The sequence below is a fragment of the Octodon degus genome, unplaced genomic scaffold (assembly GCF_000260255.1).
Source record: "Octodon degus isolate 3935 unplaced genomic scaffold, OctDeg1.0 scaffold00125, whole genome shotgun sequence".
Taxonomy (NCBI): Eukaryota; Metazoa; Chordata; class Mammalia; order Rodentia; family Octodontidae; genus Octodon; species Octodon degus.
In genome coordinates, this window is record NW_004524701.1 from 1,305,545 (window position 1) to 1,326,337 (window position 20,793).

At 37.7% G+C, this 20,793-nt stretch overlaps 1 protein-coding gene across 2 annotated transcripts in view; it reads left to right on the plus strand.

Annotated features, from left to right (window-relative positions):
* Positions 1 to 20,793, plus strand: part of Grid2 (glutamate ionotropic receptor delta type subunit 2) — a 1,592,033-nt gene that overhangs the window by 986,592 nt on the left and 584,648 nt on the right. For both annotated transcript variants that reach the window (XM_004640617.3, XM_004640618.3), the window contains one exon: positions 5,992 to 6,111. In XM_004640617.3, coding sequence (XP_004640674.1) covers positions 5,992 to 6,111 — 120 coding nt within the window. The remainder of the gene's footprint in view (positions 1 to 5,991; positions 6,112 to 20,793) is intronic.

Sequence of the window (20,793 nt, forward strand, 5' to 3'; positions counted from 1 at the left end):
TCTCATTGGTTTTTTTTTTATTTTTCAAAGGGTAAGGCTAATTGTGTTTATTTGACTCATCTCAGCAACTCCATGCTTCAGCTGTTTATATAGATTTTGCAGTTGAAAATTGGTAATTTTAAAGTACAGAAGGGCTAGCGAGATAGCTCAGTAGAATAAGCGCTTGCCTGGTAAGTGCAAGGGTCTGAGTTCAATCCCTGGTTACGCAAAAAAAAAAAAAAAAAAAAAAAAAAAAAAAAAAAAAGCGCAGAGTTCCCATATGCACCTAGTATGATTTGCCATCCTTGTATAGCCCTCCAGAGTGATTTATCATGTTCTGCATGCACATATCCACTGTAACTTGTTCTTAAATTTTAAATGATCTTGTGTGTGTTGTCATGTGTGTGTGTGTGTGTGTGTGCGTGTGTGTGTCTGTGTGTCTGTGTGTGTACATGCTATGATGGATGGAATTTGCCTTCATTATAGTCACAAAATTGCATTAGAGGTATTTGAACTATGTCATTAACATTTAATGTGTTTTTATTGCACTGATAAGCTCTTGAAACAAGTACTAGAAGTACTGGCCGTGACTCCTTTCCTTGTGGCTTACTTCCCTGCCCTTGTGGATATTGGTATCACCCTACAATAAAATCATCATCATTACTTTTATTGGAATCTTGTGCTCTTTTTTTAAATTTGGATACTTTTCTTGGCTAACTCATCAGCTTCTACTTCCAATGTTCTATGTTTTTAATGATAAATCTCACCTTAGTTTACTAAAAATGCCTTAAGTAACATGCTATCAGTTATATCAAAGGCATTGTCTCAAGTGAGATTTTAAATTCTTTTTCTGAAGAAAGTATCTAGTTTTTATTTTACTATTTTAATATTTAAAAGTTTCATTTTATCAATTATGCATAAAGTTTGGGCAAACAAGATATAATTAAGTTAATCTAATCAATTTTAATGTGCAAATAATTGAGCACCAGATAAATCAAATAATTTGGGAAGGGTTACACAGCTAATTAAGCATAAATATCTGATATTTTGGCTTCTAATTTGAGCTTCTTTCTTGTATAACATTTTTCCTTTCATTGTTTGCATTAGTTTTACATTGTTTACATTAGTTTCATTGTTATATTAGTTTTTGGCTTTGGTTTTTTGTTTTTTCTTGTTTTGTTTTTTTACTTTCCTGTCAAAATCACTTGGCCAGAGAAAACACATCTACTGTGAAGTCCTGGGAATGAACAGCATGTGTTAATATTATATAAACCACATCTCAATTTTAATATAGCTTTTGGGGGGTAGTTTTTCATTAATTTTTCCAGGGTTCACTGACTTAAATAAATTTTAGGAAATCATTTTATGTTGCCTAAGATAATTTGTTGATATTATATAAGGCAGCACAAGCTTTCAAGCTGTTTTAACGAAGTGTGATGGACAGAGGGTGAGCTGCTCTGGAAGCCTGGTAGAGAGAGCTCCAGAGGTAGGCACCACCTCAGTGAGTAGGGTCAGGGGTCATCATTTGGAACCACTTCCCTGGAACATTTAGAAATTAATACAACCAAAGAGAGCTATGTGCCCTCTTCCTCCTAGGTAGTGGGTTGGTGTCATACCAAGGTAACACAGGCAGTGTATTTTATCAGTAAAACTGTTCATTCCATAATCCCAAAATTCCCATATAAAAGTGATTATAATACTATACAAAAATAATACAAATAATACAAAGGATAAAAATACTAAATGAATGTGCACTTACCTTTGCAAACCCTCATGGCTGATGGTAGGAAGGCAAGAGAAAGGAACACTATTGTGTAGAAATATTGGGCACAGAATGACTGCTCCCTACTGGCTTAGTGGCTTCTTTTTCTTTTCATGAAGGCTTAACAAGGAGCCTAGCCATTGAAATCTGCTTTTGCTTCTTTTGAGGATTTCAAGGAAATATGACATTGCCTTGTGGTTAAACTGATTCATCACTCACACTGCTACAGCCTTGTTTGGGTGGTGCTTTTCTACAAAATTCTTCACTATTTTCCACACTTGACATCTCTTCCTAATGTCATCTTAAGAATTCCTTGGCCTTTTTTCCTTCCACCTCTGCAGATGAGATCTTCTCCATAACCTCTTGCTGTGATCACCCACAATCCCTCAGAGAAGGACAGGGAAAGTGAGAGCAGGACAGAGAAGCAGAGAAAAAGAAGAAGAGAGGGGGAAAAATAAAAGGAGAAAAGAGCCATTGGCTTAGTTCTGATCATGTGACTTTCAGTGTCTCCCACTATAGCACTGAAAAATATTGCTGGTGTATCTAGTAAAAATTTATTAGAAATATTTGCTCATCTTATAGCACACTAGTAAAACATATTACTCACAATCCAAGGTTTTACTAAATAGGAAAGGGTCCTTCAACCTTACAAACATAATGAAATAAAGTTTTAGTAAATATTGTTCACTTTTCTCCAGTTTATCTTATCCATAGGGGAACAACAAACTTTGGTTTTTCAGAAACATAGTATCTGACCTTTGTAATAAATTATCCCCAACCTTGGGCTTTACCTTTTCTTCTCTGGATACTCTATTTGAGGTCCACTGGTATTTTATTTGTTTTATTTTATTTTATCTTACATGAAATGAGTAGGGAAAAAATCCAGACTAATTTATCTGGCATTTTTGAAAAGGTTTACAGCAATTTTTGCTGTCAAATTTAAGGGACATTTGGAAATTATTTGTGTGTGTTATTCATTCTATCAATGTCTCATTAGCTTATTTTATTTAGAACATGCTGCACCACAAAAAGATAAAAAATACACTGATGCATGATCAAAGATAATGACCATTCATTACCATCTGACTAGCATAGATTTTTGCCACGGCTCTGTTTGCAAGGTTAATGTGAGGATAAATGAAAGAAACAAAAAACCTCAAAAGTACTGGAATGTTCTGAAGCAATCAGAAATCCGAGAGGTTAAATCTGGGTGGCATAACAAGGGGTTTCGCTTAGAGGGTTTATTTGCTTAAAATATCAACCTCTCAAGCATCCCTGACACTACTATGAGGGTGTCAGATCTCACTGATCATGCAGCCAGCAGCTCATTAGGAACACAGCATAAAGAAGATAGATTACAAAGTCAAAAAGGTAAACAAGTAAGCGGAGGCTGCAGCAAGCTAAATGCAAAGTCCCTCCCTGGTTATGGTTTTTGAACTTTGTGTACCATAAGTACCCTAAGTCACTCAGTGGCTGCACATTAACCAATGAAGAAGGCCTGGCCCATGGTGGTCATGTGAGTAATAATTTGGAATAAGAAATAAGAAGATAGCAAAAGGCAGGCCAGTATTCCTATGTTTAAAAAATTCCAGTAGAGTATTTTCAATTTACACTCCTTCTCCTTTTCTTGCAAATTCAGTACTGTAACACACAGATGAAATTCTGATGTAATTAGGATAGATCATTGGACTAGATGTGAGGCTGAAGACAATGCGTCACTTATGAAAAGAATCCTGGGCTTTGGTACTTTGTATTTATATGTAATAGAATAATCTACAGTTGCCAGCCAAGCTCCGATAGTATTTGCTATTTGGAGATACGGGCTAATAAATTCTACTCTACTTAGATCAATCTTAAGTGATACTGGGGTGTACTGAACTAATACATTGGGTGGAATTTAGTTGTAAGAATCAGCTATGTTCCCTATATTAAAGACACAGGCAAGTGAAAACTATAGACAAAGGAAAGCGAGTACATGACACTCTACCTAGCTAGCCAGGTCCGCCTTTTCCATATTGGATGCACACATTCCATTTCCAAAGAAGGTTTTACAGGTTTACTTGCCATGATAACACATTTGTATGTTAATTTTTACCTTAGGAAACATAAAACTTTAGAACACTTCCAGAGAGCCACAAACCATTGGGTTACAGGTTCTAGGCTTTTTTACTACAATAATTCTTTAACCTGGTATAACCTTCTAGGGAGTTTATATACAAATATACTCTTTCTCTCAGCATGTATTATTGATTTATCCACCTGCACTTGTGGTTGATACATGAGACCAGTTAACCCCCACTATGCACCTAAACATACCCTCTAAAGGGATTAAACAGACCCTAGACAGATTGCTTTAACTCTTGCCTTCCCAAGGAGTGAACACGGAGACACAAATGAGTTGATATTTGCAAAAAACATCTTCCACAACCACCTAACTATTCATCAATATAATGAATCTTTGAAAACCAAAATAACTGTAAGTGAAATGAACACCAACACTATATCTATAATTTATAACATTAGAAAGTCTCAAAAACTAATCAACAAAATTAAAATATAGGTAATGACAGCAATGATTGTAAATACCCTCCCAATGATCAATGTAAGCATTATACTGCCAACATGGCATTATGAAAACATAATCAGTCCAGCACTCTGCTATATTCTGTCCCCGTATCACACTACCGTCACCATCATCATCTGATGGGTCAGCATTATTATCTTCCTCACTTATCGCATGTAGAATTTCTGGCACAGAGTGATTGAGTACCTTAGCCAGATCTCCACAGGTAGGAGGTTCTGACACCCGGGTGCCATCCAGAGAGTGTGACTTCGCCTTTTGACTTGCTACATCAACTATGAAAGGGGTAGAGGCCTCAAATTCAATCTATTTTGTTACCAATAACACTGGATAAGAAAGAAAGTGATTAAAAATAGTAAGGTTAATTTCATTAATTATTTCATTGCAAAATGAAATAGATTGAATATTGCAATTTTTATGAGGTTGAAAAACATAACTTCATCAAGATGTCTTCAACTTCTCCTGTGAACTCTGCATCACATGAGAGCCCAGAAGGCACAGTAAGGTAGGGGACAGCAGACAGCGTGATGCCTGCTGGGAGACTAGAGCTGGACTCACGGGCTGTGACAAGTGAGATGCATTTCAGCATCAGTATTATAGAGGGGATGATTGAAGCAAATTACACACATAATTTCTTGTCCAAAATAATGTCATTATTGGGCCAAAATTCTGAATCAGATAGGCTTTAACATTGAAACAACTCAGCATGTGATGTTGCTTTGCAACATCCCCAAATAATATGAAAGCTGATAAACTAAAGTGAAAAAAGAATGGTAAACAAGAGAAAGTATGACCTACATTGCCATCTGTTGGGGAAATCAACATCTGTCATATTGAGTGAAAGATGAAGCTTGGAAATTCCCAGTGATTCTCAGCAGCTAGCACTACCAGTTAAGAGGAAAAACAGTTTTCAAGCCTAATATAGTTTTCACATATGCATATACATATACATGTTTACAATGTTACCTCTCTTAGCTGATACATAAAAACCTAAAATTGTACATATTAGTGGGGCATCTTGTGGTATGTTGATGCTTTACTTTAAACATTGTAAAACAAATTAAATCAGATTTAAAATGTTTCCTCAAACAGTTGCTTTTTGCTAAAACAAATTCAACAGCTTCTAGCTTTTTGAGATATGCAGTACGTTATTGTTGTGATTTGGAGAATTTGTACAGAAAAGGAAAATGAACCACAAATCATTCAAAAATAGGAATTTTAACATCTCCACATGTAATTTTAAATCAAATCTGAATAGAGAACTACAAATTATAGTTTCAAAATTTGTCTGCAGAGTAGATTTAGATGCTCTCCAGAAGCACCTTGTAGTTCAAGTAATAGATTCAGGCAAACTGCAGCCAGCAGCAGGAACTCAGCCCAGGGAAGTGAGCCCCAGCAGTGGCACAGTGTCATTCTGAGCAATTATTTAATTCTTTGGGCCTAGGTTTCCCTGACTGTAGTGGTTGAGATATAGGATTAAGTTAAGTGATTTCCAGATTACTTCAAATTGTAGTCTTCCTTATATTGTTTACCTCTTTAGAATATCAATTAATAACAATTTCATGCATACTTGAAATGTTTATAGTTGCAAGTTCCAACAGCTGCTTGCCATGTTTTCTTTTCTTCAGTTTTCCTGAACGTTTGCATGTGTACCTGTTCTCTCCTCTAGGGTGGAGTTAATGGCTTGACTGGGGAGCTAGAATTTGGAGAAAACGGAGGCAATCCCAATGTCCATTTTGAAATTCTTGGGACCAATTATGGCGAAGAGATTGGCAGAGGTGTTCGCAAAGTAAGCCGAGACCCACTTACTCATGTGTTTTCACGTATGCTATTTATGGCTTTGCTTAGTTGCTTTGTTTGTAATGTGATCAGAATACACTGAAGTTCATATTGAACTTAGAAAAAGAAAGTTGAAAGGAGGCAAGGAGAGAGGCAGAAAAGAGTGGGAACCCAGCACTGAAAACATCTCACATACTTGCTGGGAGTAGTAACCAATATTCACTTTGGGCCTTAGGACAATTTAAAGGAAGGAAAAGTAATCTGATGTGCACTAGTTGGCTGGTATTATCTTTTACTTATTATACTTTTCAAAAGTAGTGAATTTAATATTTATATAATGCCTATCTACTTTTAAATTTGTAACATGTATAAATACAGAATAATACCTTGGGCAAATTTCATATGGTAGTACAAAAAGTATTCTATAAAATGTGACTTCATAGTATTTCACCATCTATGCTTGCCATTAATACAGAAAATACTTCAAGGCAATGAACTCTTGTTAGGTACAGATCACATGTAAGAAATAGCTAAGTAAAGAGTGTTTCATGAAATACTGGGACAGTATCTCTCTCAACGAGAAACATAAGAGTCCCTAGAACAGTGACTTTTCTATAGTTGGGATTTGCCATTTTTATGTATTTTTGGTGGGGGAGACCTAATCAAATACACATAAGAGCTTATGTCTGTAAGTTTCTAACCATATGTAGAGGCCTGCACTGAGTGATCCTTGGTGGCTTTCCCATAGTGTTCTTTTCATGTGAGATGCAAAACAAAATCTACACTAAATGAATCAAGGAGTTGTTAGTACCCGCAATAAAAATTTTTTAGTACAGAAATGTATACTGACTTGAACCCATTTTACCACGTTTTAATTTTTGCTTTATACTAGAGTAACAAAAGTATAGAAAACAGTACAGCACAAGATGGTTTTAGTGAATTATTTTAAAAGAAACAGGTGCTACTGTGATTGAGAAATAGAATGCACCAGGCATCCTAAACACTCCTCCATTGTCCTCCCTGACAACTTGCCACCATACTTTCCCTTTTGTAGTATAATCTTTAGTCTGAATTTTATCATAGTATGTTATTTTCTAAGTATAGTTTTATCGTGTTTGCATCATCATTCATTTTACTAGTATTTTAGTCTATGAATATTACATGTATTATTTTTCTTGCTTCTGTTCAAATGTTCATGTTATTCATGTTTGCTGCAGTTTATTCATCTCTATTGGTTTGTTGTAAGAATGTGTCACACTTTAGTTTCCATTTTTAGACTACTACAACCAGTATTGTTACATCGTTCTGGAATGAAGCCTCTTGGCTATATATGCTCTTGTAGTTATGCCTGTGTGTTTTATCCAGGAATAGACTGGGAATCCAAGTAAGCACATGAGAAGTCCTGGAAAGTATAAAACTCTTTTTTGTAGAATCTTTCAGAGCACTAAAATGTTGGAATGTTCTCATTACTCCATTTTTTATTCAACTATTGGATTTGTTTTTATTAATTTTTTGCTTAAGATATATCCTGGTAATTTCAATTTACATTTCTGTGATTATAGAAAAGCTCTGAAAATTTTCCTATATTTTCTAGCTGTTCAGCTTTCTTTTGGAATGAGCTGCCTAGTCACAGTTTTTGGCCATCAGGGGAAGAGAGAAATAAATGTATTTAGGTATAGATATAAGAATTGATGCTTGTCCTTTGTCACTTAATCATGTCTCTAAAGATTTTATTTTCATTCTTTCATAACACTTTAAATTTAGTAGAATTATAAATTTTCACCAAATGACTATTATTATTGAAGAAATTATTTTCTTTTCTCAAAGTCATAAAATATATTCTGTTATCCTCCAACAATTTTATGCTTTTGTCTTTTAGTTTGAAGTCTTCTAACTGGAATTTTTAATATATAGGATAAGAAAAGAGGAAAATTTCATCATGCACTGTAGTAACATGTTTGATTCATTAAAGCATGAAGACAACTTTAATTGTATGGTGATTTTCAATAACATCATTTACAATGTGACTTCCATCTAGATGAAATTATAGATTTGTATCACGCAGAAAATCACTTCCTTCTTAACAACAGAGACAGTTTTCTTGGTCTGGGAATGTATATAAACAGATAATGTAGCACCAGCTAAATAGTTCAGTAGATTAAAGTGACTGCAAGCAGGCACAGGGGCTGGAGGTTCAATCCCCTGACCTGCCATGCCACCCCACCCCCGGGGTGTGCTGATGTGGTGATTGAGACTGGGCGTGGTGGTGCACTCCTGTAGTCCCAGCTCTTGGGAGGCTGTAAACAGGCAGATCACTATAAGTCCGATCTAGTAGTGAGTAAATACAAAAAATTTTAAAAAAGATAATATAGTATATTGTCACTTATGTCTTTTTTCTCTCTTCATGTATTTTTATTATATTTTATCTTATTGAGAAACAAATATCAATGAGACACTTTCCAAGCTGATGCCTTCATGTATTTTTATTTTTATAATAGATCCATATTTTCCTTAAGTTTGGGGTTTTGTTGTTCATTTAATTGATATTCTTGGGTAGTTTTAAATTCCATGAATATAAAAGTTACCTTTAAATTTTTTACTTTCTGTTTACTTCTAATATATGCAAATAATTGATATTCTATAGCCAGCTGTGGTGTTCACCATTGTAGTCTTAATAACTTCTGTAAAAATTCTTGTCCACTTGCTCCAAATTGTTTTACCAACCACAGTTAATGGGAGTTTCTTTCTTTTTTTTTTTTTTAAAGAAGATTTTTTTTAATTTTATTTATTTGTGTGTGTGTGTGCGTGTGTGTGTGTGTGTGTGGCCAGCTCAGCCCACCAGGGGGCAGGGCTGACTGGCATGTGGTGCTGGGGGATTGAACCATGGTCCCTGTGCTTTTATGCTAAGCTTATTCTAAGTAGGTGCTTTAGACCACTGAGCCATCTCACCAGCCCCACTAATGGGAGTTTCTTCTGAGCGACGGAGGCAAGAAGATCTATAGCGGCTGTTAGAGCTGCGAGGCCAAGGGGAAGGCAACCGATAGAGGCCATGACGTGCTCCCAGGCACTGGCAGTCTGAGGAAGCATAGAGAACTGGCAACTCCAAGAAATCTGTGGATTGCCTTCTTAGAACTGATTTCTGCCAGATATGATAGCAGAGCTTTTGTGTCTTTTCAGAAGGCAGCTAGAGTGGCACTAATCAAAAGGGCTTTTTCAAAGAGGAAACAAGTTTTTGAACTTCTATGAGCTCGTGTCCAGGTCAGTTGGCTTTTGAATCCAGAACTGGGGTCTCTTCATGTAAAGGCAAAAAGGTGCTGATCCACAGGAGTCAATTAAAGGCAGCATAAGGCATATTTTAGGTCTAGGCAGCTGTAACACTGGGCTGTGGTTGGCGGAGATGAGGCAACATATACAAAGGGCAGTTGCAGTGGTATTGGAGACTTGGAGGTCTTGAGCTGGCTTTACAGAGGTGTACCATTTGTTGCAGTCGGAAGTTGCTTTGGAACAGAGCTCAGACTAAAGGGCCCTGATTGATTGCAAGCCCAGGGATGAATCTTTTGTCCATACTTCTAAAAACTTGTCTCTCAAAATGTCAGGGTTATGATTATCAGGTGTTTTAGGGTGATGTAGGTTCTATTCTTTCTTCCAGGGCACAGCCAGAGTCAGTATCCAGTATGGACAGCGGCCCCAAGTGTGAGGGAGACTGTTCACATCTGAGGAAAGGTATAGGGCACTCAAGCATGCAAAAGAATTCATGCTTGATAAAGTGTCCCTCAATCTCATAGGTTCTGCTTTGGCAGAATTTCTTTCTGAATGGGGCTCCAGTGGATAATTTTAGTAACTTTAGATATACTTATTGGCTTCTTGCCTCCCTCTTTGAGGTCAGCTAGGAGAGCATGAAACCAATCTAAGGTTTCATGGCCCTCTGTCACATTACAGTCACAGTTTGGACTCATTTGGAGAAAAACTATGTTCATCCAAGTATCAGGATTAATCAGCAGGGAAAAGGAAACGTTTGACTTTAAACAGGCTTGCCCCAGCTAAAATGATTCAGTATTAAAGAGCCAGAAGGAGTTGCTAACAAATGCCCCATGTTAACAGGTGGGTACACAGGTAGGAGAGTTCTTCACGCCTTATGGCAACTGAGTCCAAATGAATCAGTCAGGGAGAGCAGGAGGCTGTGGTACAGGACACAGAACTGGTGGCAGTGGCATCTTGGCTAGCTGAGCAGCTTGGGGTTGATGAATGCAAGGAACAGGCAAGTTGGATTCGGGGTGCTTGGGCAGAACAGTATAGAGCTTTTCTATCTTGGGCTAAACCTGAGAGCTTCCCAAGTGGCCTTGCAGGTTTGTTTTGGTGATCAGAGTGGCTTTCTTGTGCAGGACACAGGTGTGGAGCCATGGTAGGAGAGCTCTTAACCACTTATGGCAACTGAGTCCAAGCGAGCTGGTCTTTTGTCTCAGGATATTTCCTGGTTGCAGGGGTTTATGGGAACACCTTACAGTAGAGGAAGGCCTCTTAGATCTACAACAGTCCCAAAAGCGTGTATGAGTCAGGAGCTACAGAGAGCAAGCCGATGGCTGCATTGTTGATGGCACAGAGATTCTACCCAAGCTGATTAGCAGTCTGTCAGGCTGATGTGTGGCTGGATGCCTGCTTATGTTTCCCGTGATAACTGACAGCTACAGGGGTCAAGGTGAGGTGACATGGTTGGTGGCAAATCCTGAAGGTGAATCTGTAGGTCTTAACTCTGGGAGAAGTTTCAGAACTTCAAGATTACTGTTATCTTCCTCAGGATGATGCAAGCATCATCTCTCTCTCAGGGAACAGTCAAAGTTGAAAGTTCAGAGTAACATGAGAGGGAGGCTGATGGGCTTGGTGCGAAGGAGGTGTCCTCCTAGCATACAAGTTTGTGCCTGGTAGAAGGGATGAGTGGCAAGGGTCCCAGTTGCCCCACGGATGGTAACTTATTGACACAATGAACTTTTGAAGGCGAAGAGTTCTGTTCTACTGTCTACCAGGCAAGTCACAGGTTCATCGCTGATTTTTGCAATGACCATGGGCTCAAAAGGCCCTATTTTGTAGAGCTTGGCCTGTTCTATATGTTCAGGACTGGAAGGACACAACGAAATTATCAGAGCTCACTGGCTAATACTTCCTCAGTTAAAATATGTGACTCTGAAGGAGTTGTGGAGTCATCTTGAGCGGGCGTCAGGTGATGCCACCTGGCCAGGGTAGGCATGTAAGCAAAAGGCTTTGAAGGGAGGGCCTCTGTAACTAAATTCAGGCTGTGGTTAGCTGGAACCACTTCAATTTGCAGGAAGCAAATGAGCCAAGTGTAGAGAGCGAAGCTCTATACTTTGGTAGCAGCTTCAGTGGCCAATGAGAATACTAAGGTGAAATTCTCAGGAAGAATGGACCTCTTTTGCCTTTTATTTTTCTTTGAGATGTAGAGAGTGATTTGGATTCATTTTAAGTCCATAAAAGTCCTTTTTCCTGCATTCATTTTGACTAATGAAGTACCATCTCTGCCTTTCTGTGTATTGTGTACCCTTGAAGGATGACACAACAGACAAAGGATGTATGTCCCTCAGAGAGAGGCTATTCAGATATCCACTTGGCTGCACCCTTTGCAGGGACTTAGGCACAACTCAGCTAAGGATGGTGTGAGGCCTCCATTATGCCGTACCTCTAACGCCACGGAGCTGCAGGTGAAGGCCCAGTCAGCTACAGAGACCAGCGCTTCCCAGTGTTGGTACACAGATGGTGCAACCACGGTGCAGCCTGTGGCTTCCACTATCCAGTCCACTTAATTACACGTTCATCGAGCAGTCACTCGGAGGTTAAACTTTCCAACCCCTGTTTCCTTGAGGGTGTCCTTAACTACCAAGTATTGATCAAGCTCTTCTACTTGAACTGAGGACGACAGACTGACTAAACAGACTAATTGAGGTTCCCCTGGAGGACAGAAATGAGGCAGGCAGGCAAAAAACAGTGTCTTCCTGTCTTCCTCCCTTTGGGGTCCAAAATGAGTCACTGGATCAGCATGCCAGAAATCCTCCTCCAAACTTCCAAAAGGACTCAAGAAATCTTGAGGACATGCCTTTTTATCTGGACCTAGAGAGATCCTTGCTCTATCTGTGAGACCATGATGAGTGGCCAAAGAGATCAGCACAGTTGGCCCTCCTGGCCAACAGACTAGAGGCAGCAGCAAGCAGAAACACTGGAATGAGACCTGCATTCAAGGCAGATTTATTTATATCAATGGGCACTGGTCAGGATCACTCCCCCATGTCAGGTCCTGATCTCTGATGACCTAGGGCTTATATATGATAAGCAAACAGGAAGTACAGAGGCAGAATGGCTTGTCAATTGGGTACTGGTTTATACAATGTGCATCAGCATGATCAGTTATGCATTACAGTAACCTATGATTGCTAAGTGACATAAGCAAACAGAACTGGAATAGGAGCTATTACATGGACAACTAGCAACCTGAAACATACTGACTGAGGGGGCATTTTCTGCTACAGGGGAAGGAAAAATGGGATGTTCAGAAGCAAGTCTTCATGTTTGGTAGGTATTAAGGATCTATAAGAATGTTTAAAATCGTATCATTCTTTCCTGGAGAAGTAGGAGGTTAGATTATCTGCTAAAACAGAATATAAGAAGCCATTCAAGACAATGAAGCTCAGGCTTAAAGATAACAAAAGAGTTTGAAAATTATTGCTGTGATTGAATAGGAGAAAGCTAATTAAAAGAACTTGGAAAAATTGTCCAGTAGGGCTATTGGCTCACAAAAGGTTAAAAGTAAAGATGTCATTGTGGCAATAATGTTCGTGGTTGTAGCAGCCTGGATGGGTTTGAACTAACATAGGCTTTGCTTTTCTCAGGGACTTTTTGTTTTCATTTGTTTGTGAGAATAGTTGAAGTGACAACATATTAAACCTGAATGGGACATGGATACTCATGAAGATAGGAAGAGTCTCACTAATGCCACCTGTGGCTCAGGAAGATAGACCGTGTGTCTATCTCAACAGCCTGCATGTTAGTGTGGATTGTGCATTTCAGAGCTAGAAGAGTTGTGTCTTGCTGTTTGTTCATTCATTCGTTTGTTTGCTTGTTTAGAGAAATAGTTTTGCTGTGCAGCTCAGGCTAGCCTTGAACCTCCTGTGTAGCTCAAGCTGGCCTCAAACTTGCCACAGTCCTCCTGCCTCAGCCTCCTTAATGCTTACAGGTGTGCACCACCACACCTGGCAGAGAAGAGCTATGTTTGGGAAGTGGGTGTATTGAATCTTGTGAGGGTGACAGTGACAGAAGAGGACTATTTATATTCTTAGGAGACTAATGGGCTCGACGTAATCCTAAGATTATCATAATTGCATTATAAACCTTCTGAATTCTGAGCCTAGAACATTTTATCTCTACTATTAAGGTGGCACTGACTTATAGACATCGAATTGTCTATTTTAATCTTAAGATATGTTAAATGATTCCTGCGGTTGTTTAATTGTTTATGTTTAATCCTGCAATTCCCAAAATGGACTGAAGTACTCCTATGAGCTAGCATTATATAGATAACATGTGAAAGGTTATAATATTTTGCCAAATATTTATTCTTTGGTGCTTTTTATATTATTGATACACAATTCTTGTATGCTCTTATTTAAAATACTCTGCAGTTTTAGTTATTTGTCTTTGTAACTTAAATGTTTTTCTTCTAAGTTGGAATTTTAATTGACAACTGAATTTATAAAATGCCTAACCTAGCTTTCAAGTGATTGTAAGAGTTGTCTGAATTATCTTGTGTATTGCCAGCTCAGTTTATAAATGGGACAGTTCTTTCCTAAGGGTCTCAACACATATAATAATGCTTCCAAAGATACTTGCCAAAGGAAAATATAATCATGAAAATAATTGCACTATATGTTCTACATATGTACCGAGATTCTACTTCCACTTTCTCCATATCTCAGAAAAATTGGATGGCTTTCCAACAAATGAGCTGTCACACTGTCAGTGTTTACTCTGCTGCCAATAGCTGAGGGTACACAATGCCTTCAGCCTTATCACCCCAAGCAGGATACTGTCAGATCTCATAAGCTAAGCTGTTCGGGATTTTACCAAGGATTCACAGTTTTAAAATTTGGACTGTTCTCTGCTCCATTGGCATTAGATGAATGAAGGTTTAATTTTTCTGAATGGAGTGAGAAAATGAAAAGTATCATTTAATTTTCACTGATGTGGATCAAAATGGAAAGCTTTCTTCATTTAATATTTTCACATATTCTTTTAGCTTGATATAAGGTGTTATTTCAATCAGTGGTGTATTAAAGGTCTCCAGACACTGTATGTTCATGAGATTATTTCAGATGCAACTCAAACCCAACTATTGAAATCATCAAGCTGCTCTGTATACTTAAACTCTGTCCTAGAATATTTGTTCCTTTTTCCATTCATCACAGTCAGAATTTATAAAAATGTATTATTTTCAGCAATAATCATCTAAAACCAAAATAACATAAGAAGACATAAAAAGCAAAGATTAAATTCAATGACTTTACATTTAAGGAGTCATATGTTTTTCTTTAGAAAAGGCATTTTCTGTAACCACTTTTTTTCTTGTCTGAATTTTTCTTCGTTTTGTTCGGTTTGCCAGGGCTGCTCACATTTTATTGTGAAGACTGAGTTCCAGCATTAAAATTTAATACTCCAGACTTAATGTCTTTGAACTTTATCACAAACAGGAAAACAAGGCTGGGGAAAGTAGATTAGCGCTGGTTTCACACCCAATCTTAATTCCGTAATAATGCTTAGCACCTTCATAAAACTGTGTTCTCATAACTTGATGGAATAAAATGGTGCAGCAGAGCTATTTTAACTCGTGGTACAGGACTTCTCAGACAGATTTGGAGGCTTCAGTCAGGTTTCCAATGTTAAATTCACAAATATAAAAATCTACAGCTTTATACTTTTGGGCAAACAATATACTGTTTTTTAATGGGCATTTTATAGATTATCACTGGTCCATTTTTAGTGGACTGAAATCTTTACTGCCCTAAACTCAGTAAAAAGAAAATAGCTGAGATAAAACATTTTACTGGTATTCTTCAGCATTTATTTGCATTATCATTCTAGACTACCTAAAGCAGCATCTTCTTTTTCATATAACCAGCTTCATGTTTCCTAATATAATTTTGGCAAAGCTGCTATTATGCGTGTGCATACAAATATATATCATCATATGCATGTATATGCAAATACTTTTTTCTTTAGACCATGTCTCCTACAATGTAACTGCATGAGGCAATCAATTTCATTTGTTCCATGCTGTGCCCCCATGCATCTTATATAGTAGATGCTAGTTAAAGTATTCAATGAATGAATTAACGAATACAACTACTAACATTAGAGTCCACCAAACTCTTCACTGTACAGCTATACATGTAGTAGTCATATTTCTCTTTTTTCCAAATTAAAAGAGACAGGTATGTGCACATAAATGATCTGTTAATATGCCACTTTAGAATGTGAGTGTGTGACTTTACTCTTTCTTTATTTTCTTAGTGATGAGCAGAGTTGAGCACTGGCTCACCAAAGGCATAATCCAAGAGTTTCAATAATTATTTGGTGAAATATTTAGTAAGTTATTTATAAGAATTCATAGAAATTAAGGAAATTGTGGTTAGTTAGAATATTCCTAGCAAATTGGAAGGAGTAGTCACAACACATGCTCATTATGAATAGTGGCACTCATAGTTCAAGATTCTTTCCTGAACAGCCTGGAACTAATGTGTGTTAATGGGAAAAGGCACATAGCCTTTGCTTGCAGGTGCACTTGGGTTGAAATTCTGACAGAGTGACTTCCTACTTGTGTAATTTTAGGACATCCAAACAAAGTGAGCTTCAATTTCTTTCCCTGTAACAATACTTGCCACTTAGGATTGTTGTAAATATTAAGTGAAATTATGTCTTTATGCTACATAATAATGGATAGTTAAAATGATATTTTTTGCAAATGGGCAGTAATTTATGTGGTTCATTTTAAGGCCAGCACAGATATGCAAAGTATAGTTGTTATTCTGCCAAGAACTTGCAATGTGAGGATGAAAAAGTAATTTCATCTGAGGTGTGACTGTCAGAACATTATACATTATAACAATGATAAATAAACACTAACATTTGTGTTTCATTTAACTCCTCTTCTGACTGCATAATTCTACAGATAACTCAAAGCTTGTAAGTATGTAGAAGTGTTATGGAGCCAGGCATGGTGTCACATATCTGTGATCCCAGCTACTCTGGAGCCTGAGGCAGGAAGATCTGAAGTTGAAGGCCAACCTGAGCAACTTAGAGGAGACCCTGTCTCAATATAAAATAAAAAATTAAAAGGTTGGAGATTTAGGTCCAGGGTAAAGATCTTGCTTAGTATTCAGAAGGTCCAGGATTCAACCCCCCCCACACACTCTAAGATACAGTTATGTGGAAAATTAATGGCAGAAGAGCTTGTGGTAAACAAAGCCTGCATAAACTCAAGTTTTATACATTAAGTCCATAATTGAAAAATTTACATTCCTTATTTGCTCTCACGTTTCTGACAATGAAGTTATGACTTTCAAGGTTTATATAGCAGAATTTATAAAATGTTATGAACCCAAAAGCATTTATTTTTCCAATTCTCCTTTGTATGCAATATACAGTCATGATAAATTTAACTCCATCACTCTTAATTCGTAAACCTTCAAATGACTACCTTGTACCAGAGTCATGTGAGTGATATTTGGTCTAACACTTTGTAGAATTTCAATTCAGTTATACTCTAAAGTATTGGTGCTGTCTCTAGTCCTGTGGTGAGGGAAGAAACTACACTTTCAAACAATATATACTGTGAAGCAGATTGTTTCTTCTTCCAAAGAGCTCATCTCCTGACACTGCTGAGTAAACAGCTGCATGTGCTGATATTCAGGATTTCTCAGACTTTTTGGAAGACTTGGTTACAGCTTGGACAGAGATCGATTCTGAGTAAGTGTCACTTCAGATAAGGAGCATTCACTGCCTTCTAGAAAGAGGAAGAACTACCTCTTGTAAGGTGATGCTGATGTCTCTAAGCATGCCAGCATGCCTAGTAGAGTATAATTCCAAGTTTTAGCAGAAAACAAAACCAGTATGCTGGAAGGACTTCAAAGCCTGAATTTTTTTGTTGAGTGTCATTGATAATTGTCAACATGATCCAGCCAAGGAATGCATGAATCTATGGATGTATCTGATAAGCTCCAGGGATCATGATTCAACTGAACCATAAATGTCACTGTGGAATAAATTATTTTTGTGAGTTTTAAACTTACATGGCTAAGTTGACTCACTTTTTGACTCTTTATTACCACATCTGTATGTCATGAAATCTATTTGAAATAAAATTTGAATTAAATTCAATCATAACAATGATCTGTCATCAACAGAGTACCTGTGTGAATAAATGTTTCTCAATTCTACATTTCTCTAATCTAAATTGCTCTAATGATTATTGCCCTGCTAATGGATCTTGGATAATAATTAATATATGTGGCTGGAACTAGAAATTAGATTGGGCCTGGGAGCTAGTTCAGTGGAATAAGCACATGCCTAGAAATGAGATTGTTCAGTAACTACCAGCAAAATTATACTGGTGAATTTGAGCTGAGACTGGAGGTTCTTGTACTGTGTGTGTGTGTGTGTGTGTGTGTGTGTGTGTGTGTGTGTGTGTGTATCCCTGTGTGTTCATGTAGTTCACAACTTCCAGTGATCTAGAGTTTACTGGGTCTCCTTGTGGGTGCTATTTAGTGAAATAGAGAGGTCATTAAACCCTGATTCCTCTGAATCTTGTATAATCTCAAACAGAACACAGCAAATCCTCACTGTATAGATTAGAAGTGACACCAAGCAGACTCTCTGAATCTCTGCACATGCACAGAAACACATCTGCAAATAGTTGCTGAGAGTCTGCATAGGGATGGTGGCTACTTTCTTTACAAAGAGATCTTTTTTTAAAAGTGATAAAATCAGGCCAAGTATATTAATCAGTGTTCCTCAGAAAAACAAAAATAGGATGCATGTATCCTATTTGTACATATAACCATAAATCGTTATGATATATAGACATTTATTATGAAAGATTGGCTCAAAATTAGGGAGGCAGAAAATTTCTAACATCAGATGTTTATAAACTGCCGAACTAGAAATATGGATGGTATAGTTTTTGTCCAAACCTAAATGTTTAAGAACCAGAGGAGTTAATGATGTAGGTCTTATCTGAGTTTAAGGTACAAAAACTGAGGATTAATTCCCAGTTAGGTTTCAAAGACAAGGAAATCAGGAAACATGAATGTCCAGAGTTAGAGAGAGAGCAAACTTACTCTTCCTCCACCTCTTTATTCTACTCAAGCCATCAGCCCTGTGGAAAAAGCCCACTCACATGGGTGAGACGGTCCTCTCCACTCAGCCCACTGTGCTAAGGCCCCGCGTTCCCTGCATGTTTTTCCCATGTGAATTGTTCTATAGTCTCTGCAGATATTTGAGTATGCACTTCCTTTGTTCTCTTATGGTTATCTAGCCTTCTCCAAGGGATTATCAATTCTCCTTTTGTGGGAACTGGAGTATATAAAATTAGAATCCCTACAAAAACTTAAAAAGTTCTGGGCACAAAATCTAACAAAATTTTCTGGTAGAATTTTCTTAACTGATTTGTGTGTGGGAGGAATGGTGACTCCAACTTAAAGTAATGATTATTACATTTGAGCTAGTGATGAAATTAGAATTATAATAAGATATTGGTGATCACTGTTGTATTGCTTCACCAGAATACATGATGCACTAGACATCAGAAAACACTAAGGCTTTATTTCAGTTTAGATTGATCTGTGGAGACTGTAAAATGAATGATGCAGAATTTGTTCTTAATAGCAACTATGGTATTAAGAGAAACTTTTTTTGCAATATTGGGATGGTTTGCATGGGAAATATATTAAATTTCTACTACTAGTCTTAGTACTTCAAGGATTTTTCTTGACAAAAGACTTATAGCAATAAAAATGAATAACAAATATCACTGCTGTTCCAAAAATCAAAACAATTGATCTAATGCTAATACATATGATTCTTTTATGCATATATAAAATACTAGCTATGCAAAAAACAAGAATATGGTCTTTGGCAACTGGCCTCCACCCAAGAAAGCCTGGAGATTGTTCAAATATGGTTGTAAGACTTACTCACTTACTCTTCTTGTTGCTGGGACAAAATACTTGACCCCCAAAATCAAGGAAGAAGAGGGTTGTTTGGCTCACAGTTTGTGAAGGTTTCAATCCGTACTAACCTGGCCCCAACGCAGGGTACCACATGGCAGAGAGCAGCCATTCATGGTCGTGTAAGACACCAAAGAACAAAGGGAAAGGCAGTCACTGCAGTGGCTAGCAAGCCTCTCTTCTTTCCTTATATTGCCTCCCCAGGGAGTGTGTAGCACTCACATCCATAATCCTGGCACTGGATCATGCATTAATCAAAAACTCTGCCCCAGTGACTATATGACACTTTGGGAGACAACTAAACATAAACCATAACACCGTATTTCTCATTAGAGTCCTAGGGTTTGTTTTTTTAAAGGACCTTCAAATGTATACTATTTTTATTGAGACTTTAAACTCATACCCATGGTTGAAAATGTATTATAGTGCAAAGGCCCTATCTCAGTAGTATCAAAAATGGGAGAAAGACAAGATGAGACAAGAGGGGGAGAGAAAGAGAGAGAGAGAGAGAGAGAGAGAGAGAGAGAGAGAGAGAGAGAGAGTCCTGATGACAAACATTTCTCTTTTTTTAAATTTTATGCATTTGGTACAGGGTTTCACTATGCAGGTGGGACTCAGTGATACTCCTGTTTCAGCCTCCCCAGCATTTGATTACAGACTTAGTCCAGTCTCAGTGGCTAGCTCAGCATGCCCAAGGGAAGAGCCACCTCAGCATGTGGTACCAGTGATTGAACACAGGTCCCTGATCTTGCCAGGCTGGGGCTACACCACTGAACTATCTCCCTGGCCCCAAATATTTCTAGATATTAAGATTACTTCTCCTATAATTTTGCATTAAATATATGTGTAACTTTATGCCCTAACATTATATCTATTTTCCAATCTGTTGGTGTCTTGGGGTACTCCGGGGAGAAATGGAGGCAGATATGAGGAAAAAATAGAGAAGACAGGAGCTTGGTCATGGGGTGGCCCATTGCCTGATTGGCAAATGACACCCAGAACAACAGTAGGTACGTTTATTTATACCTTTGCAAAGTTAACATCACATAACACAAGGTTGTGTATTGACTAATAGCTGACATTGACCATGACTGAGATAGGTTGACTGCCTTAGACACGGAGGACTACTCCTGCTCTCACACATGTGACCAATTTCCCACTTTGCCAACTCCCAACATCATATCTTCCTTTTTTGTGTTGTGTGAATATGGGAGTTCCACTGCAGTTGGAGAAGCTGTATTTGAAGAACTCTAGATCTTCTATTCTTGATGCCAGTCCAAGGATTTTGGCAACTGTATACAGCAATTTAAATCTATACAGTTCAATAATCCTCAATAATAGTGATTTACCACTGTAGTTGGCAATTGTCAGAAGTTTTTAATGATTTGAACCTTTTACAGAGAGGATATATA